The 15657-nt window shown below is 34.3% G+C and overlaps 1 protein-coding gene across 1 annotated transcript in view; it reads right to left on the bottom strand.

Moving 5' to 3' along the window:
• Positions 1–15657, bottom strand: part of TRDN (triadin) — a 291637-nt gene that overhangs the window by 83856 nt on the left and 192124 nt on the right. The window contains 4 exon segments of the mRNA XM_078055860.1: positions 3306–3353; positions 11618–11644; positions 14090–14116; positions 14236–14268. Of these exon segments, the coding sequence (XP_077911986.1) occupies positions 3306–3353; positions 11618–11644; positions 14090–14116; positions 14236–14268 (135 nt within the window).

Raw genomic sequence — 15657 nt, 5'->3', positions numbered from 1 at the left:
TTGTTCTCCTCATATATATCCTGCAATTTCCCACCACTTTGCCTGGTTCCCTCCCAACTAATGATTATATAACATTATTTAAGACTCAGCTCTAAAGTCACCTTGTATAGTAAATCTTTGCTTTTCCCCAGGTCAGAATAATTTTTAAATTCCTATGGAAACTTATCTGTATTTATCTCTTTACCCTGTTGGCTTTCAACTGTGAATTGTAATTACATAGAAAACTCTTAGGTGATAGAAAAAATTGAGGTCTAAACAACTTACATTCCTATTTTTCAGTATTTTAAATTGCTCAATAACAATATTAACATCTGCATTTGCTCTTAATTCTGTACATAGTATGTGAACCATAAATATATATTAAATGAAAGTAAAAGTGATTTGAACGCTGCCAAATTTAAGTTAAAAAGATGATATATTGATGATTAAATACTATATATCCCCAAAGAAAATACAACTTAAAAGTAGGCTTAAGATCAAACACAATTTATACTGGATATATAAATTGGCACATTGTAATTAATTTAAAATATTAAACTTTTTTTAACTGAAAATTTTAAAACAAGCACAAAATCAGTAATTTCCACTTAATATTGTACACATAGTTCCTAGTTCAAACCTCAATATAGAAGAACAATTTACAATGTTTTGAAAACAAAAATAACACTTAAATAATTTTCTTACTTTACTTATTTTGAAAAACTAGAAGTTAAACATCTTGTAAAGTATGCTAAGTATTATGGAGATTAGGGGCTGGCTACTAAATCCATGATGAAACAATATGTATTTTCATGTGTGATCAATTGTCAGTGAGGGGGTAGGGGACCGAAAAACTACCTGACAAATGAGAGAAGTCTCTTTTGACTTTTACTTGTAACTTGTTAAATTGGTGAAGTGCTACCTGAATTTCAATCTATTTATGACAGCTTGGAAGGAACGCTTGTTTCTGTTCATGCTGTAGTTGCAGGCAAACCCAATATGCAGGTTCATATTTAAGAATTGAGGTATAAGATCTAAGACTAACTAGAAGCAAAGCAGTTGGTGCCAGTAGTTTATTTTCATAAAAAGAATCGTTGTCTTCTTTCATTCCACTCTAACAGTCAGCTACTTAACCCCAACCAATATGTCTGGCTTTACTCTAAACTCAGGGACCATTCTTGGCTGAAGATCCCCATGAGTTCACTAAGTGATGGTTCAATCTCAAGTCAGTATGTTTGCTCACTCCAATTTGATCTGATTGCACTCCAAACTATGTGTGCTTGTATTTCTACCTTAAATATCCAAGCTCCAAGTGATTCAGAGTCTGTGCAGGGCTCAGTTACTAGTAGTCGAATTTTTCCTTCTTAACTCTGTCTCCAGACTGTCTTTCATAATCAGGAATTCCCTAAGGCTTAGTATCTGGAATCTAATTCCATATGAGACCCAAACAACTGCTATTTGGAAACCCCACCGGCCTCACCATTGGCTACCAATTTTGACACATAACTTTGCCTCACTTTTGTTCTTGCTTTTAATACATACCAATATCCTGGCTTCAGATTCACTTACTGGACCATGTACACTTTATCCTTCCCTAGACTAATGACTTTCTCTGAATCTATATTTAGACCTTTAGCCTTTTCATGATACCATGGCATTAGCCTTTCTGAAACAACCAAGTTTTACCCACATTCCACTTAATGCCAACAAGTAAAATAATTTGAAAATAAGACATCATGAAAGAATGAGATACATTAATGTGGACTTTGGTGAATTTATGACTCTACCACTCAGGGCACATTGATATCTAGCAAAAGATATCAATGCAACATGTACTATAATCACTTATCAAAAATGGCATCACAAATATTAGGTTATTAGAAAAAGATATGGCTAGGAATTAAGAGAGGGCACCCATTAATTTCAGTAACTCTAGCTTCTAATTATTACCTTACAAAAAAGTTTATATTTTTTCTTTAAATATTCTTTATCTAATTTTTGTCTTACCTTAGACATATATATACTAATTTATACATTAATTGATATATTAATGAAATGTATTAATTTATATATTATTAACTAATATATAAATTTATATTGTGTTAATTTATATCCATTTATTCATTTATATTAATATATATACATATATAAATTGCTTGGTTTTGAGAATGTGGATGTGTGTTATGTACATTTTATATCTCACTAGAGTCCTGATATATATTCTCCTTATAAAGCGTATGCAATAAGAGAGTTTTTTAAGAGAAAAACGTTACGGTGTTTTAGTGAAGTATGTGAAAAGGTTTGTGTGTAGGTTTGTGTGTGTGTGTATGTGAGAGTATGTTAAGTATAAGGTTGTTAAATTGTCCCTTGAGATATTTCTGGCGACATTGGATATATTACTGATTTCATTTCTGTCTATCAGTAAAACAGAATCACAAATTTTAGAATTGTTCCAGTTTATTTTGAATTGAGAATATGTAAAACTTTTCTTTTTTTTATAATGTTAAGTTAACCACCAAACTGTACATCATTAGTTTTTGATGTAGTGTTCAATGATTCATTAGTTGCATATAACACCCAGTGCTCATTACAACATGTGCTCTCCTTAATAGCCATCACCTGGCTACCCCATCCCCCCCACCCCTCTCCCTTCTGAAACCCTCAGTTTGTTTCCCAGAGTCCATTGTCTCCTCACGATGATCACTTTTAATGTATATTAATGTTCTTAAAAATATTATTTAAAATGTCTCCTAAAGGGAGTCAATATTCATATAAGTAGTTGCCTCTGATTAGACATGATAAGAGAAATAACTTTGAAAACTTAAATTCCAAGCTTCCCAATATTTCTTAAAGCAAAATGTCCCCATGTGAGCATTTTAAGGAGCACATTTTCTAATTTAGTATTACACAAGCACAAAGTGAACATTGTTCACGTAAGCTCTCCTAGTCCAAGTTTCATTTGTTCAAGCCTGCCTTCCTAAGGCAGTATATTGAATTTAAATGCTCTCCAGATGATTGGGATCTTGTTGAGTTTAAATAGCAGCATTTCTTCAATTTTTCAAACACTAACTTGTAATTGGACTATAATTACTAGTTTTAGTTTATCACCCTAAAGGATTGAAACCATTGGCACTAGAACACTGAAGACAAAGCCTTGTAAACATGGATACCATAAATCTTGTGCAAAGTGGGTTTCCTTCTGTATCAATGAAATAGTAAAATCAATAAATAGAACTCTTCTATAAGCACTGAACAATACATTAAGTTAGAAACCTTAGCAGAAATAAGCTATAGCTATGACATCTTTTTCTTTAAGCTACATTTACCTTTTTTAGTTGAGGCAGCACTAGTCTCTTCTTTGGCTCGTTCAGTTTCTGTAAATTCAGATATTAAAGAATGAGACATGGATATCAGAAATGCCAGGTTGCTATCTTATGGTATTGTAAGTCAGACAAGACTAAAAGTGCCCCAAGGATAAAATGTGGCACCTGAGAGCAAAGCAAGCAGCAGAGAAAACCACTCTATAAAGTGCTTATATGTATTTTTAAGTAATGAACTCTCTTATCTCTCCAAGATACAACTCTGTGGCTTTAAATTCTAATGCCTATGTAAGCGGTGACCATAAAACAAGGTGGCTTATTTCACAAAATACACTGGAATACCAATCAGTTTATATTCAGATCTAAAATGATGTATGAGTTCTGGGGAAGAGGACTTCAAAGGACTTCTTCATTTAGCCTTTAATTATGGGGACAGTAAGCAGTATTTGACCTTGATCAATTAGCTTTATATTATAAAAGATTTACCACAATATTACAGGAAATTCCATTTGAATATTTTTTGGAGACAGAGAGAGAGAGAGAGAGATTGAGAGAGAGAGATAAAAGGCCAAAATGTGTTCTTGGAGTTTCTCTGAATATCTAGTGTGGAATATAAGAGAGCTGCCTTGAAGACATAATCTGAAATGCTGGTCCTAGTACAAGATTTTGGACCTCAAATCAAAGCTAATTTAAGTTTTCTCTAGTTCATAAGAAAATAAGAAAAATAATAATGAACTGGTGAATATTTACAAATCTTTACTTATTTTATTAACTTTTTATTTTTGATGTAGTTCTCCTTGGTCACATGAATTTTTATGTTTATTTTTATTCTTATTAGTATCTGTACGTGTCCCCCTCACTCATATGCATTCAGCAACTGAGGCTCTGGGGACAACCAAACAACAGGACTCCTCATGAGATCCCTTTGCCCTCCCTATGCCATAGACCTTGGGCTGTGAGAAAGATCACATGTCAGAGGAGGTCTTCACATCATATTTAGGCTTTAATTCCATAATATTAGATACCCAAACCTTTACCAATTGCACCTAGACAAGAAGTAAGTATCCTCTTCTCCAGGCTGGACTACCCAGACCCCTGGCTGTTATATACCTTCTGGATAAAGACACCAGTGGTTCTCAAACTTGAGCATGCATCAGAGTCACTCCGAGGGCTGTTAAAACACAGATGCTGAGCCCAGAGGTTTTGATTAGTTTGAGTCTGGGGCATGTCCTGAGAATTTACATTTCTAATCAGTTCCCAGGTGATGCTATATCCAGACCATAGTTTGAAAACTGATTACCAAACTTCCCCTGAGAGACAATCAAGACTAATTCTTCAGTGATCCCCATCCCCGTTTACCTCCGTTCCCACCATGAGTATGGGCTTCCAGCGGAAAACAGAGTTCACATTTCTTTTAAAAAACAGGCCCTTTCCAAAGTCAACTCTCCACCACAGTACACACCCCTACATCCTCAGCCTCTATTAGAACGTGTGCTTTGCTTTCTTCTTTTAAACACACCCAAGCTCCTTAAGGACACTGCATCCCTGCAGGCAGTCTTCTGAAATGGACAATGTTTGCTTTCACATTCCCTGCATACCAAAGTGCCTGGAAGTGATGTATCTCTCCTCTTTACTTCTTATTATTTCTCAGAGGTTGTTACCTCCTTGCTTCCTCTAAATCCCAGTTCCTTTGAAATACACAGTCAGGTTGCACCTGGCTCTATGCCTCTTTTTCATTAACCGACCTTATACTCTTGCCCCATCCCTCATTGAGTATTTTTTGCACACAGTCTTCATCCTCTCCACTACTACTGTGAGATTTCATTAAGAACAAGTCTCAGTCACAGCTGCACATTAGAATAAGCTGGGGGGCTGTTATAAGTCCATGACTTTCAGATGTAGTAGGCCTAGGTGGGCTATAGAGCTTTGAAAGCTTTGAGATTCTGAGTTAGTGAGTCTGGGATGAGGCCTGGCTATTCATATATTTGGAAGCTTCCCAAGATATTTTAATATTTAACCAGGATTGGGAGTCACTTACACACACAGTTCACATGCCCACTTCATCTCTGATTTCTTTAGCCTCCTCACTTTTAAAACCTGGACTCCAGTTCTCTACTCACTACCACCTGTCAACATATTTTTGGACTTTTCCTCTGTTGCCAAAACTCTGATCCCCAAAATCCTATTCTCTGGCACCACAGCCTCATTTTTCCCTTTACATCTCACTTACTCAAGAACCTTTTCCAAATAGTATCTGACTTGGTCAATACTTTCATTCTTCTGATCTTACCCCTCTCTCACTGCTCCAGATCTTCTTCATGTCCTCACTTTTACTCTTACCAAGCTAATATATAAATGAGCCACGGTGCAATCGCTCACTTCGTGTCTGCTTTTATAGTCATCAGCTGTAGTAGTCCTCCAGGCTGCTTTTAAACTGTTGGGTGGCTAAAGCCATCAGAAATTTATTCTTTCACAGTTCTAGAGGCAAGAAATCCAAAATGAAGGTGTCTCCAGCCCATCCTCTGAAGCTATATCTGAATTCTCCTGGAAAGAATCCTTCCTTGCTGGCGATCCTTGGTATTTACTGGTTTATAGCTGCATCACTCCAATTTCTCCTTTTGTGTTCACATGGTTCTCTTCTGTTTGTGTGTATCTGCATGTCTCCAAATCTCCCTCTTCTTATCCAGTCACTGGATTCAGGGCCCACTCTAATCCGGTGTGACCTCATCCTAACTTGATTACTTCTGTAAAGACCCTATTTTGAAATATGGTCACATTCATGGACACTGACTTAGGACTTTAACATATTCTTTGGGGGGGGACATAATTCAACCCATTACACCCCCAAAACACCAAAACTACTTTATCCCTGCCACCTGAGCAGTCATCCAAACTGGAGGAAGGGCCTCACCCTGCTACAGATCTCACTTGAATTGTCTTAGTTCAGTATTTAAGGGATAGCTCAGCACTGACCAACAATACTAGTGCAGACCTTGAGGAGTTGTTTTCCCATACTAGACAACTGGCTCATGCATTCTCTCCCCTCCTCAAGCTTCCAGTATCCTACAGTATAGAGGCAAGCTGCTTTTGAGAGATTCATAGAGAAAACAAAAGCAGACTACACTACCTCATATTTTCCCCACCTCACCAGCACATACCTGCACCATTTATTTTCCTTGCCACCCCAAAGCATGACCAATCCCTGCCCCATATTTAATACCAGTCTGGCCTGCATCCTGTCTCCTTTTGCCAAGTCAAGGCCTTTTTTTCTTGCAAATATTGCTTCTATCTGCTACTTCATCAGTTTTCCACTTCAGTGATACTTTCAGAAACACAATATATCACTCTTGATAACCGCAGACAAGCACATCCTTCACTTATATCTGCCCCCAACCCCAGCTGCTCATCTCTCGGTGGTCCATCACAGCTGCCAGGGAGCTGCGACATGATGTCGCCACTTCTATCTCCTCATGCTCTGGGCTTTTAAAGCCTGGTTAATTATGAAAAATATAGAAATGAGAGGCATAGAGGCATATATCATATGTGCCCATTTTAAGGAATGGTAATAAAAAATATGCACACCTTTATAACACCCTGTGAGTTTAAGAAATAAAATATCACAAAGCCTTTGAAACCTTCCACTACCTCATGCCTTTCCCTTCATCTCAGAATTACTATTGTCTTAAATTTTGTATTAATCATTTCCCTATTTTTCAGTACAGTTTTTTATTACATGTACTTATCTCTAAACAAAGATAAGACCATTTTACATAGATCAAATTATATTGTTTAGTTAGATAACTATAAAAATTGGTTTCTATTGTTTAATTCTTGTGATTTGATTCTTTCAAAACATCATGTTGAGATGCAGTGTTAAAATAGTTAAAGAGGCTATTAGACTGGGGTAGCTCTAGTGACTTCAGTAGCTTATATAAACAAACCAAAGCCAGAGTCATCTAGATTTTTCTGGAATCTGAAAAACTAGAACTTAAGAACAGCTCTCATGACAGCCAAATAATAAATGTTCCCAAATAAGAAAAACATTTAAGTTCTAGCCAATTAAATTATTTCTTTGCTTTGCTTCTGTGTTTTCTTAAACCTCTGTCCTAGCCCCTGCCTATGGAGCACCCCTAACTACTTTTTCATTTTTGGCACTGTTTGATTCAAATCGTTGTTTGCTTAAATAAATTCAGTTTAACCTCTTACAGAAGCCATGTTGACATGAGTAGCTGTAGTTGATTATCAATTTTAACTGTTGTATACTATTCCACTATATATCTATATCTATCTATCTATCTATATATATATACTTTTTAATAATTATACATCCATTCTCCTGCCAATGGACATTAGGCCATGTCTGATTTTGTGCTGTTATAAGTAATCCTGTTATGAACATTCGCACACATGTTTCCTGGTACACATGTGCAAGAATTTTCTTAGAAGTGAAATTACTGGATCAGTGCATTTGCTCATGTTCAATTTTTCCAGAAATATGCCACAATATTCCCCCAAATTTTACATTCATACCAACAGTACATGTGAGAGCTTTTATTGCTTCATATCATTACCATTACCAGAATAATCATTTTTCTCTTTTTTGGTCAATCTGGCATGGGTACAATAGTATCTTATTGTGCTTTTAATTAAAATTCCATTATACCAAGAGACTGAACATCTTTTGATATGTTTATAAACGATTTATAGAGTTTTCTTTTTTTTGATGCTTACTTATATATTTTTGTCCATTTTTTTCTGCTCACTGTCTATCAAGTTCTTTGTCTTGTTTTTCATTTTTGGAGTTATTTATTTTTTTGCTACCTAACTCTTGTTACTTATATATGCTACAAACATCTTTTCCAAGTGTGTAGCTTATCTTTTCTTAGAATTTTATCAATACGATTTTGAATTCATTCAGGCAGCATTGTCTGTGATTTGGGTTGTGATCTTATAATTTATTATCCAAACTGAGCAAGTGAAAGTAGGTGCTAGTAATAATTATTCTGAAATGATATGAATATGAATTCTGTCTTAACCAACTGAGATTCATGGTCATACATATCATGCAATCTGTGTTCTAGACACACCTCATTAATATCAGATCTATTGTTCAGGCCCATAGATATTCCCCCCAGTAACTTCCATGACAGAGTATATAATTGAATCCCAGAGGCCATGCCACTTTTTGACTAATATAAATTGTCCCCAAGTACTCTTCTAATATTATATAACTAATGAAATTCAAAAGGACTTTATTTTTTTCCCTTTTTTAAAAAGTAATCTCTACACTCAATATGGGGCTCAAACTCACAACCCCAAGATCAGTAGTCACATGCTCCACTGACTAAGGCAGCCAGGTGCCCCAAACGGACTTTATTTTAAAATTCTGTATACTGCCTTCTCCTGAAGAATCCTGACATGCTTTAGTAGATCAAGTGATTGATATCTGACCCACACATTTAGGTACCGAAATGTAGTTCAGGTGATAAACATAGGCTTGGTGGAGGAGCGTACCACAAATCTAGTGAATGCCGTGCAGTATCAAGGGAAGAAAAAGGCCTGATTATCGCCATTTCATATAAATTTGAACCTACAATTAAAAATGACTAGCCTTTGGTCCTGATCTGGTCTTTGGAGCCTTTTTTGCTCAAAATTCAAACTGACCAGAGGCTAGAAGAACATGCTCTTGGAATACATGATCAGAGCCCTGTGGTCCTTGATACGAAGAAGGAGGTAATGTATAGCAGTGTTTCCCAAGGTCTTGAGGCACCCTGGTCACTGAAGTGTCTTTAGGGGGAAAAAAGGGTACGATGTGGTCAAATATATTTGCTAATCATCTACTACATGCCCTCTAGAAGATTCATCAAGGAGAACGTTAAGTATCTGAAATGACCTAGGGCTTAAAAATCTGCTTGTTTTGTCCTCTTCCTAAGTCATAACATCAACTCTTCTGTTGCTATCCAGCATGTGGGAAAGCAGGTACAGTGGACTGCGGAGAAGGGAATTGGGTGAGGCATTTTTGTACATCCTATGTACAAAGGGAATTGTGGTGAGGCATTTTTGTACATCCTATGATAAAGGAATGTGTGTTGACTTGCAGAAATTGTAAATCTAGGTTTGGCATACCTGCTTGGTCCAAGGCAGTCTTCCTCCATCCACATAATCTCTGACACATAACTTTGTATATAGGGGTATTAAGTGCCCCGCCATAGTACTACATCATTGAACCTGAAAAATTTCCTTTTTCTTCAAGTTCATGGTACCATGATAACTACCACCCCGAACTGGTACAGTTCCCGAGTATATCTGTGTCCTCCAGTATTTTTCCTACAGTAATTTTGGTTTCCTCAGAATCTAGAAGAAACTGTTCCACACCACCAACTTAATTGACATTCTAGTTATTTTCTTGAATGAGCGCTAATGCCAAATTACCTTTTATTTTTTTCCACAGACTCAATCTTACCTCTCCTCTTTAATTCAATACCATGAAATTGTATCACACAAATATTTAATTTATCTTAATTAAGCTATACATCTCACTCTCATTTGCTCTCATAATTTAAGATAATGTAAAATAATATCCTAAATGTTTAGGTTATATACACAAAACTATGTGCACCATACCATATGGGTGATTTTAAGAATTTTCAAGAGTATTTTTAATGATATGCAATTTTTACATTAGGCAATAACTTTATAAGTGACCCACTATATATAGAAGATGTGTAAAAATTCTGTTTTATAGTTTCAAGATTGAAAAGTAATTCTTAGTTGAAGAAATGGATAGTCGTGTTGTTAATAGAGAATTTAAACAATTTATGAATTATCTCTAATTTTTTTATTGAGAGATAATGCCCATGTTAAGTCTAAATCTCTCAACCATATGGAGAGTTGAGTATTAATTCTTTTGAAACTTTTATATTGGGTCTAAGATGATTTAGCAACTTAATTTGCTAATTTCCTGCAAAAAATGCTGATCTCTCCAAAACTTGATTGGATAGTGTGCTTCATAGATAGCAGATCTTACAGAGTTGTTTTACTCAAATCAACATTTTTATCTATATGTCACATTTTTCTAGGAAGAAAATGTTCGTTTTTAGCATAATCTTCAATCTAAAGTTCTCTACCAGTGCTGCAAAATTATGTTTTGTTTTATACATTTTCTTGATTATGCACTTCTACAGACTAAGTATTAGCATACTGAAGATTCCATAATAAAGAGTTCCAATCAGCTTTACATTCAACTAAAAATTTTCATGAAAATATAAATGGAATTTTAAGATTCATGTTACACCTCTCAAAGTCTATAATGTCTATGTAAACACTTCCAACTGTAATTTTTTAAAAGACATTCCCACCAAGTTACTCAAAATTATATTTTCTAATTTTTCTCTGATATATCCACCAATGATATATACTCTATCTCAAAATCCTGGCACTAAGTAAAATATGCATTTGTTTTATATATTAGTACCATCATTAATAATGATATGTAATATCATTATTATAAATGATATTAAAATATAATATATAAAACAAATGCATATTTTACTTAGTGCCATTAATAATGATGGTACTATGCAGCTCCAAACCAGATGAAAAAATATAATCATATTTACATCATGCATAAGACAGGTTTGACCATAAACCTCAGAGAAAAGTATATTTTTTTCTAAAATCAAATACATGTCATTATGCCTAAAATAATTTTCATTAGTGACCATCTGTTAGGTATTTCATCTTATTGAGAAAAACCATCAAAGAAACCAGCATTTGTCCCTAAGCATACCGTCAAAGCTAATATTGATGCAAATGCCATGGTATCAGTTATCAGCCAATGTTCATAATCTGAAGATATAAACCTTGAAAGGAAATTATAACATTACACCAGCAGTAGTTAAAATTTTTGGGGGCTTCATTTCATTAAAGACACCATGAGTTTCACTGGTAGACAAATTATCTTGCCTACTGGTTTGGTCAAGTGATTAATTATTAGGAAAATTAAGTCTGATGTGTTTAAGAAACTGAAGATATCATTTATTCTGCAAGTTAAGAAACAAAAATACAAACTACTCAAAAAGGAGTTATGATCTGGACAAATTAACATTTGCAAACGAAAATAAATTTTAAGAAGAATAAATTCACATAAAAGAAAAGGTTGAATAATTACATATATTATTTCAACACAACAAATATTAATAGCAAGAAACATTTGGTAAGCCAGCCTCAAAAATTAGCATTAGCCTTGTCTATAACAGAAAAATTAGTAAGCTGCTGAAATATGCTCTTTTCGTTTTCTTAAGTTTTATTCAACATACTTGCTTTTACTTGTTTTTCACTTGGAGCTGTTAAAGACAAGAAACAATAAAGTCTAAATTAATTACAAGTCCATTGTCTCTCTCTAAAATAGATTTAAGGTTATTTAAAATTTTTAAAAGATTGTATTATAACCTTGGAAACTAAGGAAAACCATAGATCTGAGAAAAAGAAAATACAACACTGTGCCATTTTCTTTTGTATACTATAAATATGCACCATGAACCACGGATTTTTTTTTTACATTTTTATATCTTCTCTCAATACAGAATGCTCATTCACAACTTACTCCTTTTGTTTGCCTTTTAAATTAGTTAAGAATCTGATTGTTTTTATGTACAAGCCAATGCATTTTCCTTAAAGTGGTATGAAAAGAACAAAATGGATTGATAAATTATCCAATGGTTTCAATTGTTAAAATACAACTAATTACTGCCACGCTGCTACACTGTAATCATACCCTGAAATGAACAGATAACGATTTCAAGCAATTTAAGTTTTGTATTTTGTCAGGTTTAATATTAGACAATAACGGTTAGCTATTAATATTCTTGAAACTGATTATACCCTAGTCATTCTGCATGTCTCTCCATGTTTATATGTTTCTATGATATATATTTTAGTTTAGTTTTCTGCATATGTGCATAAATGAGAATATGTGTTTGGCCCACCCCCGAATGTTACTCACAAATGAACAAATACTCTGTTCTTTGTAAAGTGGACAAAAGCATTCCTTCCCAAAGGATAAATAATACCAATGTTAATGTAAAATGGTGAAATGTGAGCATTTCATCTTGGAAATTATTTAAAAGTCATTCCCATTTAAATTTTTTTTAAACGTGGTTATTCTATTTGGTGTTTCTCCTTTCATTTAAGAAACCATTATCAAGGGGCGCCTGGGTGGCTCAGTAGTTAAGCGTCTGCCTTAGGCTCAGGTCATGATCCTAGGGTCCTGGGATTGAGCTCCGCATCGAGCCCCGCATCGAGCCCCATATCGGGCTCCCTGCTCAGCAGGAAGCCTGCTTCTCCCTCTCCCACTTCCCCTGCTTGTGTTCCCTCTCTCGCTGTGTCTCTCACTGTCAAATAAATAAAATCTTTAAAAAAAAAAAAAAGAAACCATTATCAAGTGCCTACTGTGTGCCTGCCTTTATAATAGGCACTCTAATTTCTGACTATTTAAAATGGAAAAAAGCAAGGTAATGTGATTATAACAGTATAATAAGTGCTATTATAAAGGAAAGGGGATGATGCTATAGGAAAGAGGATGATGCTATGGGAACTAGTTGGAGGAATAACTAAATGGATTGAGTTGTCTGAGGAAGTTTTATAAATTTAGAAGAAGAATAAGAAATGTAGCTTTGAACCTGTGGTTTGCTCTGTGGTGGTGGGGGTGGGAAATAGTAGAGCTATATTTGTATGGTTGGTTATTTACATAACACTGAGTAGATGTAATTTCCATTTAAATACAATAAAATTTAAATACAATAAAATACAATAAAATGGTGGGGGTGGGAAATAGTAGAGCTATATTTGTATGGTTGGTTATTTACATAACACTGAGTAGATGTAATTTCCATTTAAATACAAAAAAATGGGAAGAGCAACTAGTGGACATTATATGAATCTATGACCGCCTATACACATACACACAAACATATACACATGAAAACTCAGTGAAGTTCTTTGAGGAGAAATTTGAAGGCAAAATCAACACATAATATTTTAAAATGAAGTCAGTAAAATAAGTTTTAGAAACTTGCATTTATTTTCATTTGAAGCAACTAATAGGACAGACTAAATGCTAGAAACCTGTAAGAAAACCATTTGGTATTCGTACCAACTGCATTTTTAGATGTGTTTGTTTGTATGTGTGTTTTACTGATTGTCTGATTCTCAATTCAATTTTCCCCCATTAGAATGTAAATGTATTGAGGGCAAAATCTACCTCTACTTTCATTGCAGCTCCCCTGAGTACTCAAGAAATGTCATTAAGTAACATTTTGAATAGGGAGAGAATATTTGCTGAATTAAATATTCCATATTTTACAAGTAAAGCAATATTGGATGCTTTTACAGAAAGTGTTTTTTTTTTTCTTGTTTTGTTTTGTTTTTGTTATTTTACACTCATCAGTACTTCTCAAACACTGCTTTGACAGAGTCACTGGGGATCTTAGGAAGTTATGGATTCTGATTCAGTGGGTCCAATGCAGAGCCAGAGACACTGCATTTCTAACAACCTCATGCTGCTGGTTTACAGAACACTCACTGGGTAGCAAGAGTGTAACATATTCTGGCTTTTGTTTTCTAAAACTGCACTGATGTTAACTCTATGTCAAGAACTTGAAATAAAGACCATGAGATGAAGAGATTTCCTGCCCTCTCCTGGCATGGCCCTTACCACCTGTCTGAGGCTGCAGCATTAATAAACGTTGGACATCAGGTAGAAAGAACCCAGAAATACCAGTCTAACTCACCTGAATGTTCCTTCTTTGATGACTTTGCTGTATCAAACAAGAAAAGAAAAAAGTCAACATTCTAAGCCATTCTATTGGGATTCAGTATTCAATTGCAAATTAAATAATAAAATGAAAGGAAGATAGAGGAATTTAAAAACAGTTACCTGCTTCCACATGTTTTTCTTTCTTTTCCTGTTCTGAAACATATTATTATTGTTGTTATTATTATTATTCCAATTTTATATGTCACAATTTAATTGTTTTAATACAAACATATATGTGCTAAAGCTGGACTGCAACAACTAATAAATAAACTAATAAAACTAATAAAACAAATCTTTCCTTCTCTTTCCCTCACTGAGTTCCCTCACAGAACAGCATACAAATATTCTATGTAAGAGGAACTAAAATTTTTCATGGATAATAAACCAAAAAATAGAGTCTATAAAGAATGGAAAATAATTAATTTGCTATTGTATTAGATCAACATGAAATAAATTTGGGATAAAAAATGAACCAAAGGATAATTATTACAGCTGTTTTAAAATAATTTTCAGATAAGGATGGACAGATTTCATAGGGACTTCCTCTTTGAAGGTGAAATCTGCTTATATTGAAAAGTTATTTGTTTAGCTAAGACAAAGGCTTTGCTGAGGCAAACTGAAAACATTAAAATAGATTGAATTTTCAGTGGAAAGCAAAACACGCTTCCCTTGTTTTTAGGGCAAATGCTCCTTATAGAGTCCTTATTAGATAGTATTTCTTTTTAAGAATCCATTTTTGTCAATATTGTATGAGACAAAGCATTATTCTGGCCTCAAGAGTAAGATGACACTTGTGTTATAATAAGAACTAATTTTATACAAAGGGCAAGTACTAATTTTATACTAAGTGCTATTGTCTGCAATTCCAATATTTTGTATTTTGCCTTGACAAGCTTGTCCAATTAATTTAAAAGAAGATTTTCAAGAAATGTTTTAACATAGGTACATTATTATTGGATTTTTTAAAGAAAAGGTATGGGGAGATTATTTTAAAGTTTCATTCAACGAATATATTTTGGAGACTAGAAGATGTTTATGCTGAAAGACTTCTAAGAACTGTATTTTAGAAACACAGAGGGCCACCAAATCTTCTACAGTCACGAGTCTCACAAGTGTTCAATTTTGTTTACCAAGAGTGTCATCATGTAAGAATATCAAGCAATTTATCCAATCACAAGAAGCATGCAGGCAGTAAAACAAATTAAAACAATGACTTGACCAAGTGTCACAAGTCAAAAAGAAGACACTTAGGTGACTTAGCTAAAATTAAACACAGTGAGAACATTACCAAAAGTTGCTTGAAAAACATGGAGTGATTAAACGTGTTGCTTAATTTATTGCTGAGCTGAAGCACAATCCATGTAACATTTCTAAGAAATTGCAAAGTGATGACAGTTGAAAAAATACTAGAAGTCGATCTGGGTATGCAACAAAACCGAATTCCAGCTATACGTGATATTACAAAGCTAAAAAAAGGGGCTTCCAATCACATCAGAAAGCCATCATATGAACAGGAAAATACCTGTGCTAATTTGGAACAAT

The sequence above is a fragment of the Halichoerus grypus genome, chromosome 9 (genome assembly GCF_964656455.1).
Source record: "Halichoerus grypus chromosome 9, mHalGry1.hap1.1, whole genome shotgun sequence".
In the NCBI taxonomy this organism is placed as follows: Eukaryota; Metazoa; Chordata; class Mammalia; order Carnivora; family Phocidae; genus Halichoerus; species Halichoerus grypus.
Note: the sequence above shows the minus strand (reverse complement) of the source record. Positions and strands in the feature narration are given on the sequence as shown.